Here is a 17,982-nt window from a genome sequence, read left to right as displayed (position 1 = left end):
TAAATGTATGTATGCCTAAAAGTTATGTTTGTTACACATATTCGTTCTATTATGTTTGTTTTACTTTGAATATCAGGTTTTTCTACAGTTCATCACCTTATGTTGGCGACCATGTGTTGAAGTGTTGTTCGCTAGTCACCGTATTCGATTTGTGTGCCGGAACTGTTTGCCTTAGGATGACTTGATCGTTTCTCATCCCGCGAGTATTATCTGGTAGTATTAGCCCTAACCATACAATCATCAAAGCTGAACTTGAGACAACGGAAAAATATATCAGTCAGTAACAAAGTGGAACTTCGTGCGTACGTACATCAGTTCAAGTTGCCATACCATATTAGCACAGCGATGCAGTTGCTGATTCAAATCCCACAGTGGTAGAGGTAGTAAGAGTTTAAACAGTAATCCGAAAGATTAGGGTTTGAAGATGTTGTTCAAGGGGTATAATCCAGTGAAATAGATTTGGAAAGAGAAAAAGGAGTAGGTTCGAAGAAAGCTAGGTGTGGCCAGAACAAAACGTGGCACAAATCCATGAAGTCAGTGAAAGTGGACTGAGCCATGTTGGTAGGTGTAGACTACCTACAATCAAAACGTGCCAACCCAGTAAAACCACAAGTCAGAAGCAAAGAGGTTGGAAGATATATTTGCTAGGCTATCAATGTATCGAGAAGTGTCCAATCTAAGCTGGCTGGTGGTTTTAGATGTTGAGCATGGCGTACTCACTCGTCATCTGGTGCGGATGCATGATCAAGCGCCCACAGTAGGTGAATCCATTAAGACTAACGCTATCGGCATCAAGTGTCAAAGACTTACAGAGCTACTGATTTTGGGGATTTATTTACCGCTACATATGGAAAGCGATAAAAAGTAAATGTAATAATATAGAGCTTCAAAATGACCTGGAAAAATCATCTGGATGATTTAAAATTTGGCCGTTTATGATAAATGATTCCAAGTGTATTATGATGCATCTCGGTCACCAAGGTACAGATACATGCATGGTGAATAACAGTACGCTACCCGTTGTCCAGATACACAATGACTTAAAGTCATCGACAGACAAGATTTAAAAACTACTACACACTGCTGTAAGATATTCGCCAAAGGTTTCAGGACCCTTTGGTCAATATTTAAGACCCTTAGCCATGTCAATACCAAATCTTTTTTGACTCTCCATACGGTATCCGTCCATCCGAAACAACAGCATTGCATACAAGCGAATAGCGCCTGCCTAAAAGGAGACAGTGAGCTGTTGGATGAGGTTCAGAAAACCTCAACTAAAGTGATTGCCAGAATCTCGAAGCTCCCGTATGATTCTCGACTGATTAGACTAGATCTGCTTCTCTTGTCAATTAGAAGAACCAGAAGCGATTCGATCACTGTTTTTAAATTACTTACTGATACATTTGCACTTGATATGTACTCGTTTTTCTTGCCTTACAAGACAGGCATATTACAAAGACACTAGAAAATTTTACAAGCCCAGTGTAAATAATGATCGATAAACGAACCCACCTATGATAACATGAAACGACTGCCACCACATTAACTGTGTCGGGTTTTGCTGTGGAAATCTATTCATGTTCTAGTCAGGCTAATCACGCGTTCTTGATCTTAGTTGTGTTGAAATCTTGTACAGTATAAACTGGGAGGAAATCTAGTACAGATATTCGTTTATGGTAAATTAACGTCCCATCCGTGTGTAGACAAGGAAGCGGACAGTTATAACAGGATTACAGCTTTAGGAAATTATTTCCTACACTGAGAACAAATTACTTGTCGACCAACTATAGACATTCTTGTGGAAACATCAAAAAACGTAGTGCATTACCCTAATACACGTTTGTAGCTCTATCTACCCACGCTTTCACTAGTAGGTTAAATCAACTGAGAAAACACCGTTGTCAGTGCAAACACAGGGCACACAGTTTCCTGTCTTTTCTACACTGAAAATAAAACCTATAGGTTTCTAGTTTTACGATCATGCAGGCGTGGTCACTATGTGTAATTTATTGCTTTTTCTATTAGGTATTTTACCCTCTCTTTAGCTCAAATGTGTTCTCCATAAGCGTTAGACGTCATATTGTTGATTATTACGATAGAACCAATCAGTGCAGACTATGACTTGACTTCCATGTAAGATCTTATAGACTAGGTAGTCAGATCGTGAAAAATCTGTACTTTTGAGATTAGGTCTATTATTATAGTAGTAAAGATAGGTGTACTGACACTAAATCCAACCTCACTAAAGGTTGGAGGACTTACTTCAGTTAGCCATTCAGGATGCTTGAAGATGGTGAGTAACTGAAGTGTGGCTATTGAAATGTTCCCTAAGGTGTACTGCCCGTCGCTTCAATCTTCTGGATTGAGAGTAAATAGTAGTCTCTTTTTTTCCGAGACAGTTTCACTAACAGCAGGATTTCCAGCACCCCATTGCTGGAGAAGTCTGAAAATTTGTCTACTGTTATCTATCTCTCTATCTCTATGTCTAAAGTTGGTGTTCGCCAGAAACAAACGGTTATCTGAGCTTAGTTACACCAGATAGTTGCCACTATATGTTTGCTGGCTTAGTCCAACTGTTTGAGCAATAAAATCACGTGCCACTACTACTACATCAGACCGTTTAGCTTTTTGTAAGAGGTTGGATAGCTTCCTATAAAATTCATCTTTGAATTTGTCTGAGCTGCAGTCAGTCGGAACGTAGACAGAGACAACAAAAAAGCAACGTTTTGTGTCCCAATCTTTTTGAGTTCTTACCAACCCGTTTAGTCGGACGGAACATGAACAACTGTCCTTTGAAATCTAGTCCAGGTGAGTCCATTCTGCTTTTGCACTTGATGCTATACTTACACCAGCGAGACTACGGGAAGTAAAAGTCAGATCTCCAGATCCTCGAAGGGTAAATCGTTCCGATTCTCTAAATTGACAAGGTGAGGTCAAATGAATGACCGTAATTGGATCCCGTATACGAAATTCGGAGACGCAGCATATAGCTGTGAAACAGGATTTCAGAGAGCTCGCTAGGGAAGCCTGTTTTCCTATCTGACACAAGGTTTGAAGATTGAAAGCTCCAATGTTTAGTCTAGTGCATTGTTTCAAAAGGCCAAGGAAAACCAGCGCGCATCAGTTAATTGCGCGCCACAGACTAGCCTACGCGGTAGTGTTCTCAACCTCTCCCCTGTACCTACTTTTCCAGTACATTTCTGTAATAACGTCCTTTGTGTCATATGATCATCAAAGCAGTCATAGTACCCTAATACGACGGAGGGGTAATCCACGTTAGATGCTGACCGAAAGGTTAAGCTTTAAAGTTAACTGTTGGTCATATCATTTCCCTACAACTCGGGTGGGCTTCCAGTCCACCTTTGAAGTACTTTGATCGATATATTGTTTGTCCAGTCAAATGCAAAACTTCAATGACAATAACGCGTTTATAAAGTGCATGAAAATCCATTGTAGAACTTCTCATGGCACACTGCTGAAACCATTACTTACTCACTTACTTTCGCCTGTTACTCCCAATGGAGCATAGGCCGCCGACCAGCTTTCTCCAGCCCACTCTGTCCTGGGCCTTCTTTTCTAGTTCTATCCAGTTCTTGTTCATTCGGCTGATATTGGTTGCTGCCCTCTTGTTCCTCCTTTCTTCAATTTTATCCAGTGTACCAACAGTGATCCATTCCTTGTGATGGTGCTTCTTTTGGCCCAGAACCTCTTGACATGTTGAAACGATTGCCTCCTTGATACCTTTCCAGTTGCTCTCCATGGTAGTCCCCTCTCCATTGAGTAGATCATGAAAGGCCTCGAACCCGTTGCTGAGTACTATGTTGAATTTGTTGAGTTTGTCAGCATCTCGAAGAAAGGCCGTATTAAACTTTTGTGATGTTGTCCGCGCCGTTGTCCAGTGCTTCTTAAGTTTTAGTTTCATCTTGGCGACCAGCAAATGATGATCGGATGCTATATCAGCTCCTCTCCTGGTTCTCACATCCTCCATCGTCCTCCTGAACATTTTATTGATGCAGATATGGTCGATTTAATTCTGTGTAGTGTGATCCGGTGAAATCCAAGTGGCTTTATATGTTTTTGTGTGGGAATATGGTGCCACATATGACCAGTTTATTGAAGGCACATAGGTTTGCAAATCTCTCACTATTTTCGTTCCTTTCTCCCAGTCCATGTTGTCCCACGACGTCTTCGTATCCAGTGTTGTCCATTCCAACCTTAGCATTGAGATCTCCCATCAGAATTGTCAGGTCCTTGGTTGGGCACTTCTCGAAGATCGACTGCAGCCTATCGTAGAATTGATCTTTAGCGTCTTCATCCTAGTCGTTGGTAGGCGCATAGCATTGGATGACGTTCATTGTAATGCCCTCTCTCTTTGTTTTGAAGGAGACTTTGATGATACTTGGTCCATGAGATTTCCATCCAATAAGTGCATTTTGTGCTTTTCTGGACAGCATCAATGCAACTCCTTGTGTATGTGGGGCATTTTCTTCTTCATGACCGGAGTATAACAGAAGTTCTCTTGAAGACAGTCGTTGTTGTCCAACCTGCGTCCAATGTGTTTCACTGATTCCAAGCACCTCCAGGTTGCATTTTCTCATTTCTGCAGCAATTTGAAAGACTCTTCCGGTCTCCCACATTGTTCGGACATTCCATGTACCTATAAAAATTGTCGCTCTGGTTGTAAGAAGGTGCATCGGCCTCATGACTTCCGAAGGAACTCGGCTTTCATCATGAGACGTCATAATTATTCCTTCTACTCCCAGGGCAGAGTTTGAATGGTTTGAATATTTTTTTCTGGTTAGCGTTTTTTAGCAAGTTAGCTTTCTACGGGATGTGGTCGCTAACCCCATGCCCAACCCTCCTCCTTTGTGTGGGCTTGGGACCGGCAGTAACCCCCAGAGGAGCTACAGGCGGAGTTGCTGAAACCATTACTTTTTGTATAAATCAAACAGCCTGTCTAAGTAAGTCCGTTGGTATTTCTCTCTTTTCAAAGTTGAAAGAATGTGGAAAGAAATTAAAAATTGGGGCAAATGACTACAGATACTTGTGGATGAAGCCCATAATCAAGTTTTTAATCATTATGACAACAGGAAAATTCCACATGTAGCTCCCCTAGAGTTACTGCCGGTCCCAAGCCCGGGTAAAGGAAGAGAGTTGGGCATGGGGTTAGCGACCACATCCCGTAGAAAGCTAACTCTCTAAAAACGCTAACCAGAAAAATTAATTCAAGTCACTTAAAATCTGCCTTGGGATCTGAAGAAAGAATTATGACGCTTCATGATGAGAGCCGACATTTTTCGGAAGTTTTGAGGCCGATGCCTCTTCTAAAAACTTGTAGGATGGTAATCTCACGGATCCAGAATTATCAATGCATCATTCAAAACAAACAAAGGAGGTATCACAATTAATGTTATCCAATGTTATGCACCAAAAATGATATCGACGAAGACAATAAAGATCAATTCTATGAGAGGCTGCAATCAATCATAGCGAAATGTCCATGAAACGACCTGACTATCCTGACGGGAGATCCGAACGCCAAGGTCGGAATGAATAACACAGGATATGAAGATATGATGGGACGACATGGACAAGGGAGAGATTCGTAAATCTATGTGCATTTAATAAATTGGTTATAGGCGGCACAATATTCCCACACAAGCGCACACACGTAGCTACATGGGTCTTGCCGGACCACACCACAGAGAACCAGATAGATCATAGTTCTATCAACAAAAATTCTGAAGGACAATGGAAGATGTGAGAACTGGGAGAGGAGTTGACATAGTTTCAAATCACCACTAACTGGTGGTTTAGGCCAAGATGGGACTGAAGCTAAAGAAACACTGGACAATTGGGGAAACGGCATTACAAAGGCTCAATACAGCCTTCCTTCGAATTACTGACAAGCTCAACGAATTCAAGATAACTCTCAACAACAGGTTCCAAGCTCTACAGGATCTACTGAAAGAAGAAACTACGATGGAGAACAACTGGAAAGAGATCAAAGAAACATTAACTTCAACGTGTCAGGAGGTTCTGGGTAACACGAAGCATCATCATAAGGAATAAATCTCTATGGAAACCCTGGACAAGATTCAAGAAAGGAAGATCAAAAAGACAGTAAATAACAAGGGTCGAATATGAGCAGAGAAAGTCAAGGCACAAGCATACTACGCAGAAGCAGACAAGCGAGTGAAGAAGAGCATTAAAGCCGACAAGCAGAAATACATGGGAGAACTAGCAACGACGGCGGAAAAAGCTGCAAGAGAAGGGAATATGAAACAAATATATAATACAAAGAAGAAAATAGCAGAAAGATATAGTAAATTTGTAAGGACTCGTAAAGGACAAAGAAAGCAAGACAGTCATGGAGAGTCAAGAACAGAGGGACAGATGGGTAGAATACTTCGAGGAACTCTTGAATAGGCCAGGTCCACTGAACCCACAGGACACCGAAGCAGCACCTACAAGTTTTCCTATAGATTTCACTCCACCAACGATCGAAGAAATCAAGATGGCCATCAGACAAGTGAAGAGTGGGAAACAGCAGTACCTGACAATATACAAGTTGAAGCACTGAAGTTAGATATATATGTAGCTGCAAGGATGCTACACGTCCTTTTCAAAAAGATTTGGGAGGAAGAACAAGTATCACCAGTGACTGGAAAGAAGAATAACAAATCAACATACCAAAGAAAAGAGATTTCAGCAAATGTGAGAAGTACAGAGGCATCAATTTGTTGTCAGTACCAGGAAAAGTTTTCAACAGAGTGCTATTGAACCGGATGAAAGACGCAGTAGAAGCTCACTTCGAGATCAACAGACCGGATTTCGTAAAGATCAGTCGTGGACAGACCAAATTGTGACACTATGGATCATCGCCGAACAATCAATTGAATGGAGCTCGTCACTATACATCAACTTCATTGACTATGAAAAGGCGTTTGACAATATGGACAGAAGAACATTATGCAAACTTCTTCTACACAATAGAGTCCCTCAGAAGATTATCAACATTATCCGGAACTCATACGACGGACTACAGTGAAGAGTGGTGCATGGAGGTCAGCTGACAGATACATTTCTAGTAAGGACCGGAGCCAGACAAGGCTGTCTACTCTCCCCCATCTTCTTTCTTCTGGTGATTGGCTGGATTATGAAGACCTCGACATCTGAGGGAACTCACAGAATACAGTGGACATCTCAGAATCAGTTGGACGATTTGGACTTCGCAGACCAACTATCCCTACTATCTCATACACACGAACAAATACAAACTAAGACAACTCGTGTAGTAACAACAGCCTATGCATCAATAGGCCTCAACATACACAAAAGAGAAAGCAAGATTCTCAAATACAACACAGAGAACACCAACCCAATCACACTTGATGGAGAAAGTCTGGAAGACGCGGAATGTTTCACGCACCTGATCAGCAGCACCATCGATGAACAAGGAGGATCAGACGCATACGTAAAACGAGGATTGGTAAAACAAGGGCTGCATTCCAACAATTGGAGAACATATGGAACTCCAAACAATTTTCAACCAACTTCGAAGTGAGAATCTTCAGTACGAACGTCAAGACAGTCAGTCCTACTGTACGGAGCTGAAACGTGGGGAACTACTACAACCATCATCAATAAAGTACATGTATTTACAAATAGTTTAAATGGTTTGAATAATTTTTTCTGGTTGGTGTTTTTTTAGCGAGTTGATTTTCTACGGGATGGGGTCGCTAACCCCATGCCCAACCCTCCTCCTTTACCCGGGCTTGGGATCGGCAGTAACCCCCAGAGGAGCTACAGGCGGAGCTGGATTTCGTAAGGATAGATCGTGTACAGATCAAATCGCAACTCTACGTATCATTGTGGAACAATCAATCGAATGGAATTCATCACTCAACTTCAACTTCATCGATTACGAGAAGGCATTTGATAGCGTGGACAGGACAACACTATGGAGGCTTCTTCGACACTACGGCGTGCCTGAAAAGATAGTCAATATCATACGGAACTCCTATGACGGACTAAACTGCCAAATCGCCCACGGAGGACAACTCACTGACTCATTCGAGGTAAAGACTGGTGTTAGGCAAGGCTGCTTACTCTCACCCTTTCTCTTTCTCCTGGTCATCGACTGGATCATGAAGACGTCAACAACTGGAGGAATGCAAGGGATACAGTGGACAGGCAGGGTGCAGCTGGACGATCTAGACTTCGCGGATGATCTGGCTCTTCTATCACAAACGCAACAACAAATACAGGAGAAAACGACCAGTGTGGCAGCAGCCTCAGCAGCAGTAGGTCTCAATATAAACAAAGAGAAAAGTAAGACTCTCCGATACAATACAATATGCACCAATCAAATTACACTTGACGGAGAAGCTTTGGAGGATGCGGAAACCTTTACATATCTGGGCAGCATCATTGATGAACACGGTGGATCTGATGCAGATGTGAGGGCGCGGATCGGTAAAGCAAGAGCAGCATATCTACAACTGAAAAACATCTGGAACTCAAAACAATTGTCAACCAACACCAAGGTTAGAATTTTCAATACAAATGTCAAGACAGTTCTTCTGTATGGAACGGAGACGTGGAGAACTACGAAAGCCATTATCCAGAAGATACAAGTGTTTATTAACAGCTGTCTACGCAAGATACTTCGGATCCGTTGGCCAGACACTATCAGCAACAAGTTACTGTGGGAGGCAACAAACCAGATTCCAGCAGAAAAAGAAATCAGGAAGAAGCGCTGGAAGTGGATTGGGCACACCTTGAGGAAATCACCCGATTGCGTCACAAGACAAGCCCTCACGTGGAATCCTGAAGGTCAAAGGGGAAGAGGAAGATCAAAAAACACATTACGCCGGGAAATAGAAGTAGATATGAAAAGGATGAATGTTAACTGGAAAGAAATGGAAAGGATTGCCCAGGACAGGGTTGGATGAAGAATGCTGGTGAGCGGCCTATGCTCCTCGACGAGGGGTAACAGGAGTAAGTAATGATAAGAAGTTTAGTTTAACTTTTATCTTTACATAAATCACAGAAAACTAGCCCTCTTTTCTGTGCTTTAAAATGATAAAAATTCAGTTTGTACAATAAATAACTTTTCTACATCTTTCGCAATAACATAATAACAGTTTGAGCATCGAAACCCGTTTGTTTGAATCTTTCCTTCAGGACTCTCGGTTTCACATTCGTTGGGTAACCTCATCAGTCAAAGATGGGTGATCAGGCGGCGGTGCGTATTATGTCTTTTAAGAATGCTGGCAAGAGTGCAGACGTAAGTATAAGTACTTTCTCTTATCGTGCTATCACTCCAGGAGATGCGTCGTCGTCGTCAGGAAGGGCAAGTAGAACTACGCAAGAACAAACGCGAAGAAACACTTCAAAAGAAAAGGAACATTCCTACTGGAACTAACGGACCACAGACGGCTAATGACCCTGTTGACACAGAAATCGATGGGACTGGAAAGTCAACGTTGCTAAACCTGGAATCCATAGTAGCAAATGCTGAGAACGAAGACCCAGCTGTCAGATTGTTGGTCGTTCAGTCAGCTCGCAAGCTTCTTTCCAGTGATCGGAATCCTCCTATTGACGAGCTTATAAATGCTGGTATGCTGCCAAAGTTGGTCGCTTGTCTGACAAGCGAAGAGTAAGTCAATCTCCTCGCTGTAATTCATTCTTCCCGCAAATGACTCTTAAATTTGTCGCGTTTATGTCTTTGTGAGTCGGTTTTATCTAATACGTTCATATTTTTGTACTTATCTTAAATACAACGGTAGGCTCATACCACATCTGAGCAGTTTTCATGAGTTGGTTAATTGTGAGTTATAGTCTGGTGAGTAGAATCAGTAGGTAAAAGTCTGGCAAAATGGTGGCCATTTAGTACAAATCGCCTCAGGCCGTCTGTCGAATCATCATGACTTTCCAATCCAGGCTTTACGGAATTAACGTAAACTCGCAACTAAAAATCTCGGCCAAATTACTGAATGGGTCGTATTATTTACCCAACACTTCATTCCTTTGGTTACCCGACCCTTCTCAAATTTATTCTGCGACTACTGGTGTGTGTGGCCGATTCCCGTGTGTCATACTGTGCCGGGGTTTATGTTAGAGTTAATGTCAGGAGTTTAGAGTTTGTAGGGGTGATGAGTTGGTTCTCATGTTCAAATGAGTCTTTAATCCTAATGTTATTTTAAGGACTCAGATAAACAGCATCGATCTATGGTTTTTAAATCACGTAATAAATAAAAACGAGCGGTTTCGGCGCTCTAGTTCCTTCCACTTAGTGAATACTTAGTCTAGTGTTTGGTTCTCGTCGGTTCTCAAATCAATTTTACAAGCTATGTATTATTGACTAAAGCACTTGTTTCTTGAGTCTCTGCCATACCGAGATCGATTAGAAGGCATTTAGCTAACACAATAGGGACCTTTATCGAGGAAACCGTCTGTAACATACCTCAGGCAGTTATCACGTGGATTTGTCTCTTTGCTGACATCGTAGAGCATCTTTTGAACTCCTTAAGTAACAAACAATATAGGGATATTGGGGATGCGCTTCAGAACCAGTTTGCGTCATCGTTCAGATTGAGTGTGAGATAGTTGGCCAATTCACTTGAGAATACTAAGTCTGTGGTTGGTTGATGAGATTTCTACATGGCCTAAATAGTCCCACGGACTCGGTAATCTCGATTAAAGTTTTCAAAGCAGTACCTGAGACATCTAGTTGGCTGCACTCGAGGTTTAAAGTCCTACGTTTGTCTAGACTTGTAGTTGGTTTGACTTAGTTGACTTCCCAGATATTTCTAGAATTAGAGCTTACCCAATAATGTCTGAGGATTTGAAATGATCAAAAGCACTTGTTAGTAAGATCTTATATCTAACTAAATCATTCCCGATAATACATTTCTTTATTTTAGTCCCAATCTTCAATTTGAAGCTGCATGGGCCTTAACGAATATTGCATCAGGCACATCTGGACAGACTCTAGCTGTTGTTCAGGCAGGAGCCGTGCCACGTTTTCTAAAGCTGTTGTCTTCTTCACACCCCAATGTTTGCGAGCAGGCTGTTTGGGCCTTAGGTAATATAATCGGAGATGGTCCGGTATTAAGAGATTACGTTATTAAATTGGATGTCATAAAACCACTATTAAAGCTCTTAACACCAAATATACCGTTGAACTTCCTACGCAATGTCACCTGGGTAATGGTCAACCTTTGTCGTAACAAGGACCCTCCTCCTCCTGCCGCAGCTATCAGAGAACTTCTCCCAGCTCTCTTATATTTAATAAAACACACTGATGATAGTGTAAGTTACTCCATATTTAATATCTACATTATTTAAATCTATATGTGGATATAAACTCCAATACATGGGGATCATTCTGCTTGTTATAGGATTTACATTGTAACTGGTGTCATTTTTTATTCGTTCATCTCATTCTATGCAGTCTCCATAGTCTAATTTTCACAATTACTTTAATAATGATGAAATCATATTCGAGTAGATACGTTAAGTCGTAATTACATAATGACATTTCGATTACAAACTAACATTGAGTGAATGGAAAAAAGCGAATGCCGGTTATAGTTTCTCTTATTAGGACCCAGCTATTCCTGTTGCTTAATATTCTTGGACACCAATTCACTCGACAAGTCCCCAAATCAGAACACGGTTGAACAGGAAAGAAGTTATATTCTGAATAACAAGGGTAGATGGAAGTAGGAAGCACAATGGGAGATACGTTAGTCTATTTATAGTTTTTACATGAAAAGATTCTAGAGTGTTCTCCAACTATCGACTAGCACTGATTGGATAAGAATTAGCTAATCGGCGTGTACCAACACAATCGTGCAAGGAACATGCTTTAATCCAATCCATGTCCCACTACCACCTTCCCTTCGAGCAGAGTCGTAGGATCTGGTGCCAGGGTCCAACTGTAACCGAGTGACTGACCTGTGCTCTCGATTTGTCCATCGTCTAGGCAATAAATAAGTGGTATCATTGTTTGCTTGCACAGAAACTGACCTGTCTGTTCCGGGCGTTTTGATTTCAAAGGTGTCTAGTGGAACGTCACGAGGTAATCGATATGGAGTCTCGTCACTGGCTATCGAAGTCGCTTCCAATTGGTTAACATGACGTACCCAAACTTCTGAGTCAACTGACACCTCATAAACTACATTCCCTTTCTTTTGCACGATCCGACCAGCTGTCCATGTAGGATGTTTTCCACGATGTTCCATAGCAATTACTTTTTGACCCATCGTGAACATTCATCTTTGTGCCCCATGGTGTCGATTGAACTGCTTCTCCATCGATACGTTTCGTTGAGGCTCAAGAGCTGGCACCGGACGAATGACATCGAAGTGTGTCCGTATTTTTCTGCCAAGTAGAGCTTCTGCTGCAGAGACCCCGTTAATCGTCTGATGGTTCAGGATAGAGCGACAACTAAGCGGGGATCTCTCTAAGATCTCGTCGGTGGTCCTCTCCCCTTTCGATTTTTTCACAGCAGCTTGTGGTACAGGACGTCTCGGGCGAAAATAGGTTTTGCATCTGGTTTCGCTGGTAAGTGAGCTTTCATCTTGGTAAAGTGGCTAAGGCTATTCTGAAAAATAGAGGCAAACTTTCTCTTCTGTTTTTCTAGTAACCTTTCATCCATCTTTTTTGCAAGTATCGGGGTGTCCAATAATGGACACGAAATATTGCAGACACTGTTAATGGGTGTATCCTTTATTCCGAGTTTCTCTGAAATATCTAAACCAAGAAGATCAAGGTTTGGTCGTTCAGTCAGATAGCATGTTCCGTTACAGTTAGTTCCATTGCAGGGAAATTCACAATGTAATTCGCCAACTAGTTTTAATATACATACTAATGCGTTTTTAGCCGTTTTTTTTCGATGGCTTCATTGGAAGTTTCTCCAGCAAGTTATACATTTCTTTGGACAATAGAGTGATATCTGATGCCGTGTCAATTTAAAAACGAGCTAATGTGCCGTTTATCTGGATGGTAACATACTTCCCCTGAATGTTGTAGTTTGTTCGAAAGGCTGCTACCAGAGAAAGAGATTTAGACTCGGCTGTTTCACCACATATCGAGGGCGTTTATGTTTCTTTTTACGCTGGGACGTACGATTCGGTGGATAATGACCTTTATGTCCACGTCTGCTGCACACCTGACACTTATGCTTCTTAAATGGCCAGAATCGTGCATAATGCCAATCATCGCATAACCAACATGCAGTCGTTGGTTTTCTACGATTTGCTGTCGGCTTCTAAACTTTTAACCTAGTAATAGCATTGATACTACTGCATGTTAAATTAAGATTTACCTGTTCGATTAACCCATTGTCGTGTCCAATGTTTTGTAGCTATTTACACTAATCTGTCAATGTGCTGAGTGTGACGTTTGGGTCTTGATCCAAGCGAGTTAAAAGTCTAGTCCTGATCTCAGCATCTTGTGGTGACTGAAGAGCTTTGATGAATATTATGCTCGCTCATTCAGTGGATACAGGTCATCTAGCTGAACGTAATGCTTTTAAAGTTATCCACCATATTCCATCAAATTCGCCGCATTGTTCACGAGTTCGTCTTTTGAACATTGCTGAGGCCATTGCAATCCATGTTCACAAACGAAGCCTTTGCATCGAAAAGAAGTTCGTACAACCACTCTCGCTACCTCGGCCATCGGCATAAAGGAGTTACTATTTCCGTATTTTACTTATTCTCAGCATTCGTCTCTTAATTCTTGCATAACTACTATACTGCTGACCATTCACCAAAATATTTTGTTAGTTCCTTCTCTTTTTGTATATTGTGCAACGTAGCAGCTGTTTGATTTTTGAATAATTACTTTGATTATTACTAATCCTTTTCAATGTTCGTAATCGGTGTCATTATGTAATTATACGTAACGTATGTACCCGAATATTGTTTCATCATCGTAAATCATATATACATATATATATGGTGTAATGGAAAACATATGTGTTGTGTTATAAAACTATCCCCATCCCATTCATGTTTGTGGGATGAAATTGGGAAATCGGTAGGCTGTGGTCGTGTTGTGTGTTGTGTTAACCTTATGTCAGTCTGTTGTATTTCGAATCCTATGGAAGTGAAAAATCCCTATTGTTCAGTCGTAAACATTGCACTATTCCATAAAACTACGTGGTCAGAGTTATTTCTTAACCGCTATTGATTTTTAATCAAATGTGTTTCATGGTAAGCATACAATAAGTATTTATTGCGAGAAGAGTTCGTCGAGAACAAAATAAGGATAGGTACTAGTTTCTTAGGTTTTGTAATCAACTATACAAACTTTCGTCATTTACACTATAAACAGGGTTTTACCGTCACAAAAATTAGTGAGGCTTACATAATATCAGTCTACTTAAACGTTCTTTTTATTTATTTGCGGTCTTGTAAATTTCCAGATTCTCGTCGACACTGTTTGGGCTATATCTTATCTAACTGATGGTGGAAACGATCAAATTGAAATGGTTATAAATGCAGAGATAGTACCTCATTTGGTCCCATTGTTATCACATTCAAGTTTCAAGGTACAAACTGCTGCGTTGCGTGCCGTTGGAAATATAGTTACAGGTTCAGACCAACAAACTCAAGTTGTTTTGGACTGTGGAGCTCTAAGTCATTTTGCGTCTTTGTTGACTCACCCGAGAGATAAAATTAACAAAGAAGCTGTTTGGTTTCTGTCCAATATTACTGCAGGGAACCAAAGTCAAGTTCAAGCTGTGATAGACCATGGGCTAGTTCCGTTAATTATCCATCACCTGGCTGAAAGCGAGTTCTTGACACAAAAAGAGGCCGCATGGGCTATCTCAAATCTAGCGATCAACGGAAATGCTGAACAGGTATGTTAACTTCTTCCATGAACTTATTTTTAAATTCTCAAAGGCGATCAGCACTTGGAAAGTTAGTAGGTAATAGTCGATAATTCGTAAATCAAATCTAAAGATGTCATTCTACAAAAAGCACCCCATTTTCACCCTATTGGTCCCATAGGTTCTCGAATAATCAATTTGTAAGCTATCAAATGTCCGGTAATGGAAATCCCCCCTTGAATAGAACTTCAGTACATGCTGAAACTAATCGTTCATAAATGACGAGATGAATTTAAGTCCTTTTCAGCTGAGTAAAAAATGTCAAACAAAACGCAGTAAATATATCCTGTTTTCATATTTATGATCTTGTGCACTCTCTTGTTTCAAGGTAAGGTACGTCATCGACCAACGCGTTATTCCTCCACTCTGTAAAATGCTAAATACTAGAGATGTCCAGGTCGCTCAAGTTGTTTTAGATGGAATATCAAATATATTAGCAGCAGCTGGCGATAACTTGGAACAGGTTACAACTGCAATCGAAGAATGTGGTGGGTTGGATCTTATCGAAGCCCTTCAAGAACATACAAATATCGATATATATCGTTTGGCATATGACATAATCGAACGATATTTTAACGAAGGGGTAAGTTTCATTTCTAGGATAAATATCCCCTCAATCTCTATGATGAGTATTAATGCTGTCTATACAAAAAATGACTTGATTTGTTGCCAAACTTTGTTGTAATCTTATTTACTGAAAAACATACTATTAATATTATGATAAACCAATATCAAAAGATAACTTCACAACATGAATAATCGTGTTGTGTTCGGGGCTCATGTTAATGAAAAGACAAACTCATCTATACCTTGTTATGAAACATATGAATAAACAATAATAAAATGTCTTACCCCTGAACACCTAGAAGCTAATTTTAATAAAGAGTTCTACATTTTTAAAAAATGCTTGGCTCTGTTGATGATCTCAGGTAACTGGTATTATTTTGTATTTTTGGGACCAAGGTAGTTAAAATGTTGGTCTTCAATCTCTAACCTGAAGTTTTTGTAACAATCTCCGTAGCTTTAAACGACTTTCCCAAGTTTATCTGAAATTATGATTCACGATTTAAACACTTCTCGTTCCCAAAATAACTGGTAAGCTCTATTGTGAGAAAATCCATTCTCTTTATTCACTTGAATGCTTTTTCATTACGAGTTCACCGCCTTTGATACTTTGGTACTTTTTTTACCATTTACAGATGATTGACGATCCAAATACAACTGGGGTTACTGAAGATGAACATTTGGGTGATTTTATCTCGGTACCACAAGTTCCAGCTACTTTCCAGTTTGATGCTGATCAGTGTAATACTGATGCTACTAGAGGGTTCGATTTTTAGTTAATTACTATAGCCGCTATACTGTAATGGTTTATGGAAGTAAGATTTTGGTCTTTAAATCACTTAGGTTATTTCCTTCGTATTAATTACATCAGTGCGTGTCACAATTAATATTTTGACTTTCATTTTATCATCCGTAGTTTATACATTATCTATGGCTCAAATTATTTTGATATGCTCCGACCTTCAATGGAATTCCGCTTGTTTATTACCTTTCACAATGCTTTCTTATTTTCACGATCCGTAACAGGTCTTACATTCATATTTTCATAAATTCTTGTCTTTGATAGCCAACCTAGTAGAATGATCTAACAACCGCCCCTTCTATTTTGCATTTAATTAAAGCCGTTTATGCGGTTGTTGCTCTACTGTTTCATTCCTCTTAGTTCTCAACCATTAAAACAAAAATCTTTCTATTTCGTTAGCTCATTCGTTTTTGTTTCACATTTTATCAATCCAAGATTTTGCTCCAAGGCCCCCGTCTGTTGCATTGCTAATTCTTCAGGATTTTCCTTAGATTCATTTTGTATGTCTGTATAAAACTTTATGGTTGCCTTGGCTGTTTGCCTATTCCTATTTATTTATTTATTCATGGTTGTTTGGTTTTATCTCACCTGTTTTTTTTGATCACGTTAGTATGTCTTCCTAGTTTTTTTTCATTTTGGGTTAGCTCAATACCATTGTAATAAATTGTTTGAGCTAGCCTTTCAATCAGTCTGAGTTTAACCTTCATTTTTTTCACCAATCAGATTCTCAATTTTTCCTGGTGTGATTGTGTAACTTATTACTCTGCCTTTGTCTTTCGGTACCTCTGTACCTATTTGCCTTTTCTGTGTATTTGTCCATCGCACTACTTTCTTTTGGTCTTCCATGTTACTATTGATTTTGAATTTCCGAACTTTTGTGGCATGTCTGTGATCTTTAAATAGTATTGTTTGGTTCCGCTCTATTTCTCATTTTAGTCGTTTTACTTAGCCTTTGTTATACTGAGTTCATCTGTTTTTGGCTTCTACCTTGTCTTTCTTACCTTCTGTCTCTAAGATTTTTGTGTTCAACAAAATGATTACCTTTCTTGGTTTTTACTGCTGCCTGTCTGTATATATCTTCTATTTTGTCCCCAAGCATTGTCCTTTTCGAACTTTCCATTCCTATTTTGTCTTTTTGGGCGGTTGTGCATCCATTTTTGCCATTTCTCTAATTTTGCTTCACTCATACTTCCTGAACTATTTTCTTCGAAACTACCAGAATGCTAAACAGTTTGTTTACCTGTCAATCAATGTGCAGGACTAAGTTGGGAGTTGTACGCAAAAAGTTTGTAACCGATTTCACTGAACTGTTAATTATTAAATACATGTGTTATTGTGAGTAACCCTTAAGCTTGTGGTTTTGTTACGTTAAGTGGCTAACGTTATGGTTCACTTCTCAGACATGTAAACCTTTTTGAACTCCCATTTTATCTTCAATGCCCTAATCCAATTGAAGTTTTAGAGTGGTTCACAGTCTTCATGACTTATACCGTATGGAGAGCTTGCATCCATCATTGAATGAAGACGGGTGCTCACCAATAGAAGGCCGTATACGAGAACGAAGCAATTGTCTAGTACTTCTTTGTTTTTAATGATTTTAGCCGGAGTCGGTTTGTGTTACTAATAATCTGAAATCTGACGCCTTGATTTTGTCTACTATTGTGGTTGAGGAACTTCTACATTGAATGTATTATTTATTCGTTAA

At 40.1% G+C, this 17,982-nt stretch overlaps 1 protein-coding gene across 2 annotated transcripts; it reads left to right on the top strand.

Moving 5' to 3' along the window:
• Window positions 1–9,189: 9,189 nt before the first annotated feature.
• On the top strand, window positions 9,190–17,620 carry Smp_051210.1 (importin alpha 3,4, putative; the record flags this gene model as incomplete). 2 transcript variants are annotated; one of them, XM_018790544.1, is made up of 7 exons in its annotated part: window positions 9,233–9,292; window positions 9,333–9,554; window positions 9,639–9,664; window positions 10,932–11,319; window positions 14,444–14,881; window positions 15,240–15,494; window positions 16,111–16,251. In XM_018790544.1, the coding sequence occupies 7 exons, from the start codon at window positions 9,233–9,235 to the stop codon at window positions 16,249–16,251; spliced, it is 1,530 nt and encodes a 509-aa protein (XP_018646176.1). The 2 variants fall into 2 exon arrangements, with proteins under 2 accessions (XP_018646175.1, XP_018646176.1); XM_018790545.1 differs by having other exon boundaries at window positions 9,190–9,292; window positions 9,333–9,664; window positions 16,111–17,620.
• Between the last annotated feature and the right edge of the window lie 362 nt (window positions 17,621–17,982).

The sequence above is a fragment of the Schistosoma mansoni genome, assembly GCF_000237925.1.
Source record: "Schistosoma mansoni, WGS project CABG00000000 data, supercontig 0062, strain Puerto Rico, whole genome shotgun sequence".
Classification (NCBI taxonomy): Eukaryota; Metazoa; Platyhelminthes; class Trematoda; order Strigeidida; family Schistosomatidae; genus Schistosoma; species Schistosoma mansoni.
Note: the sequence above shows the minus strand (reverse complement) of the source record. Positions and strands in the feature narration are given on the sequence as shown.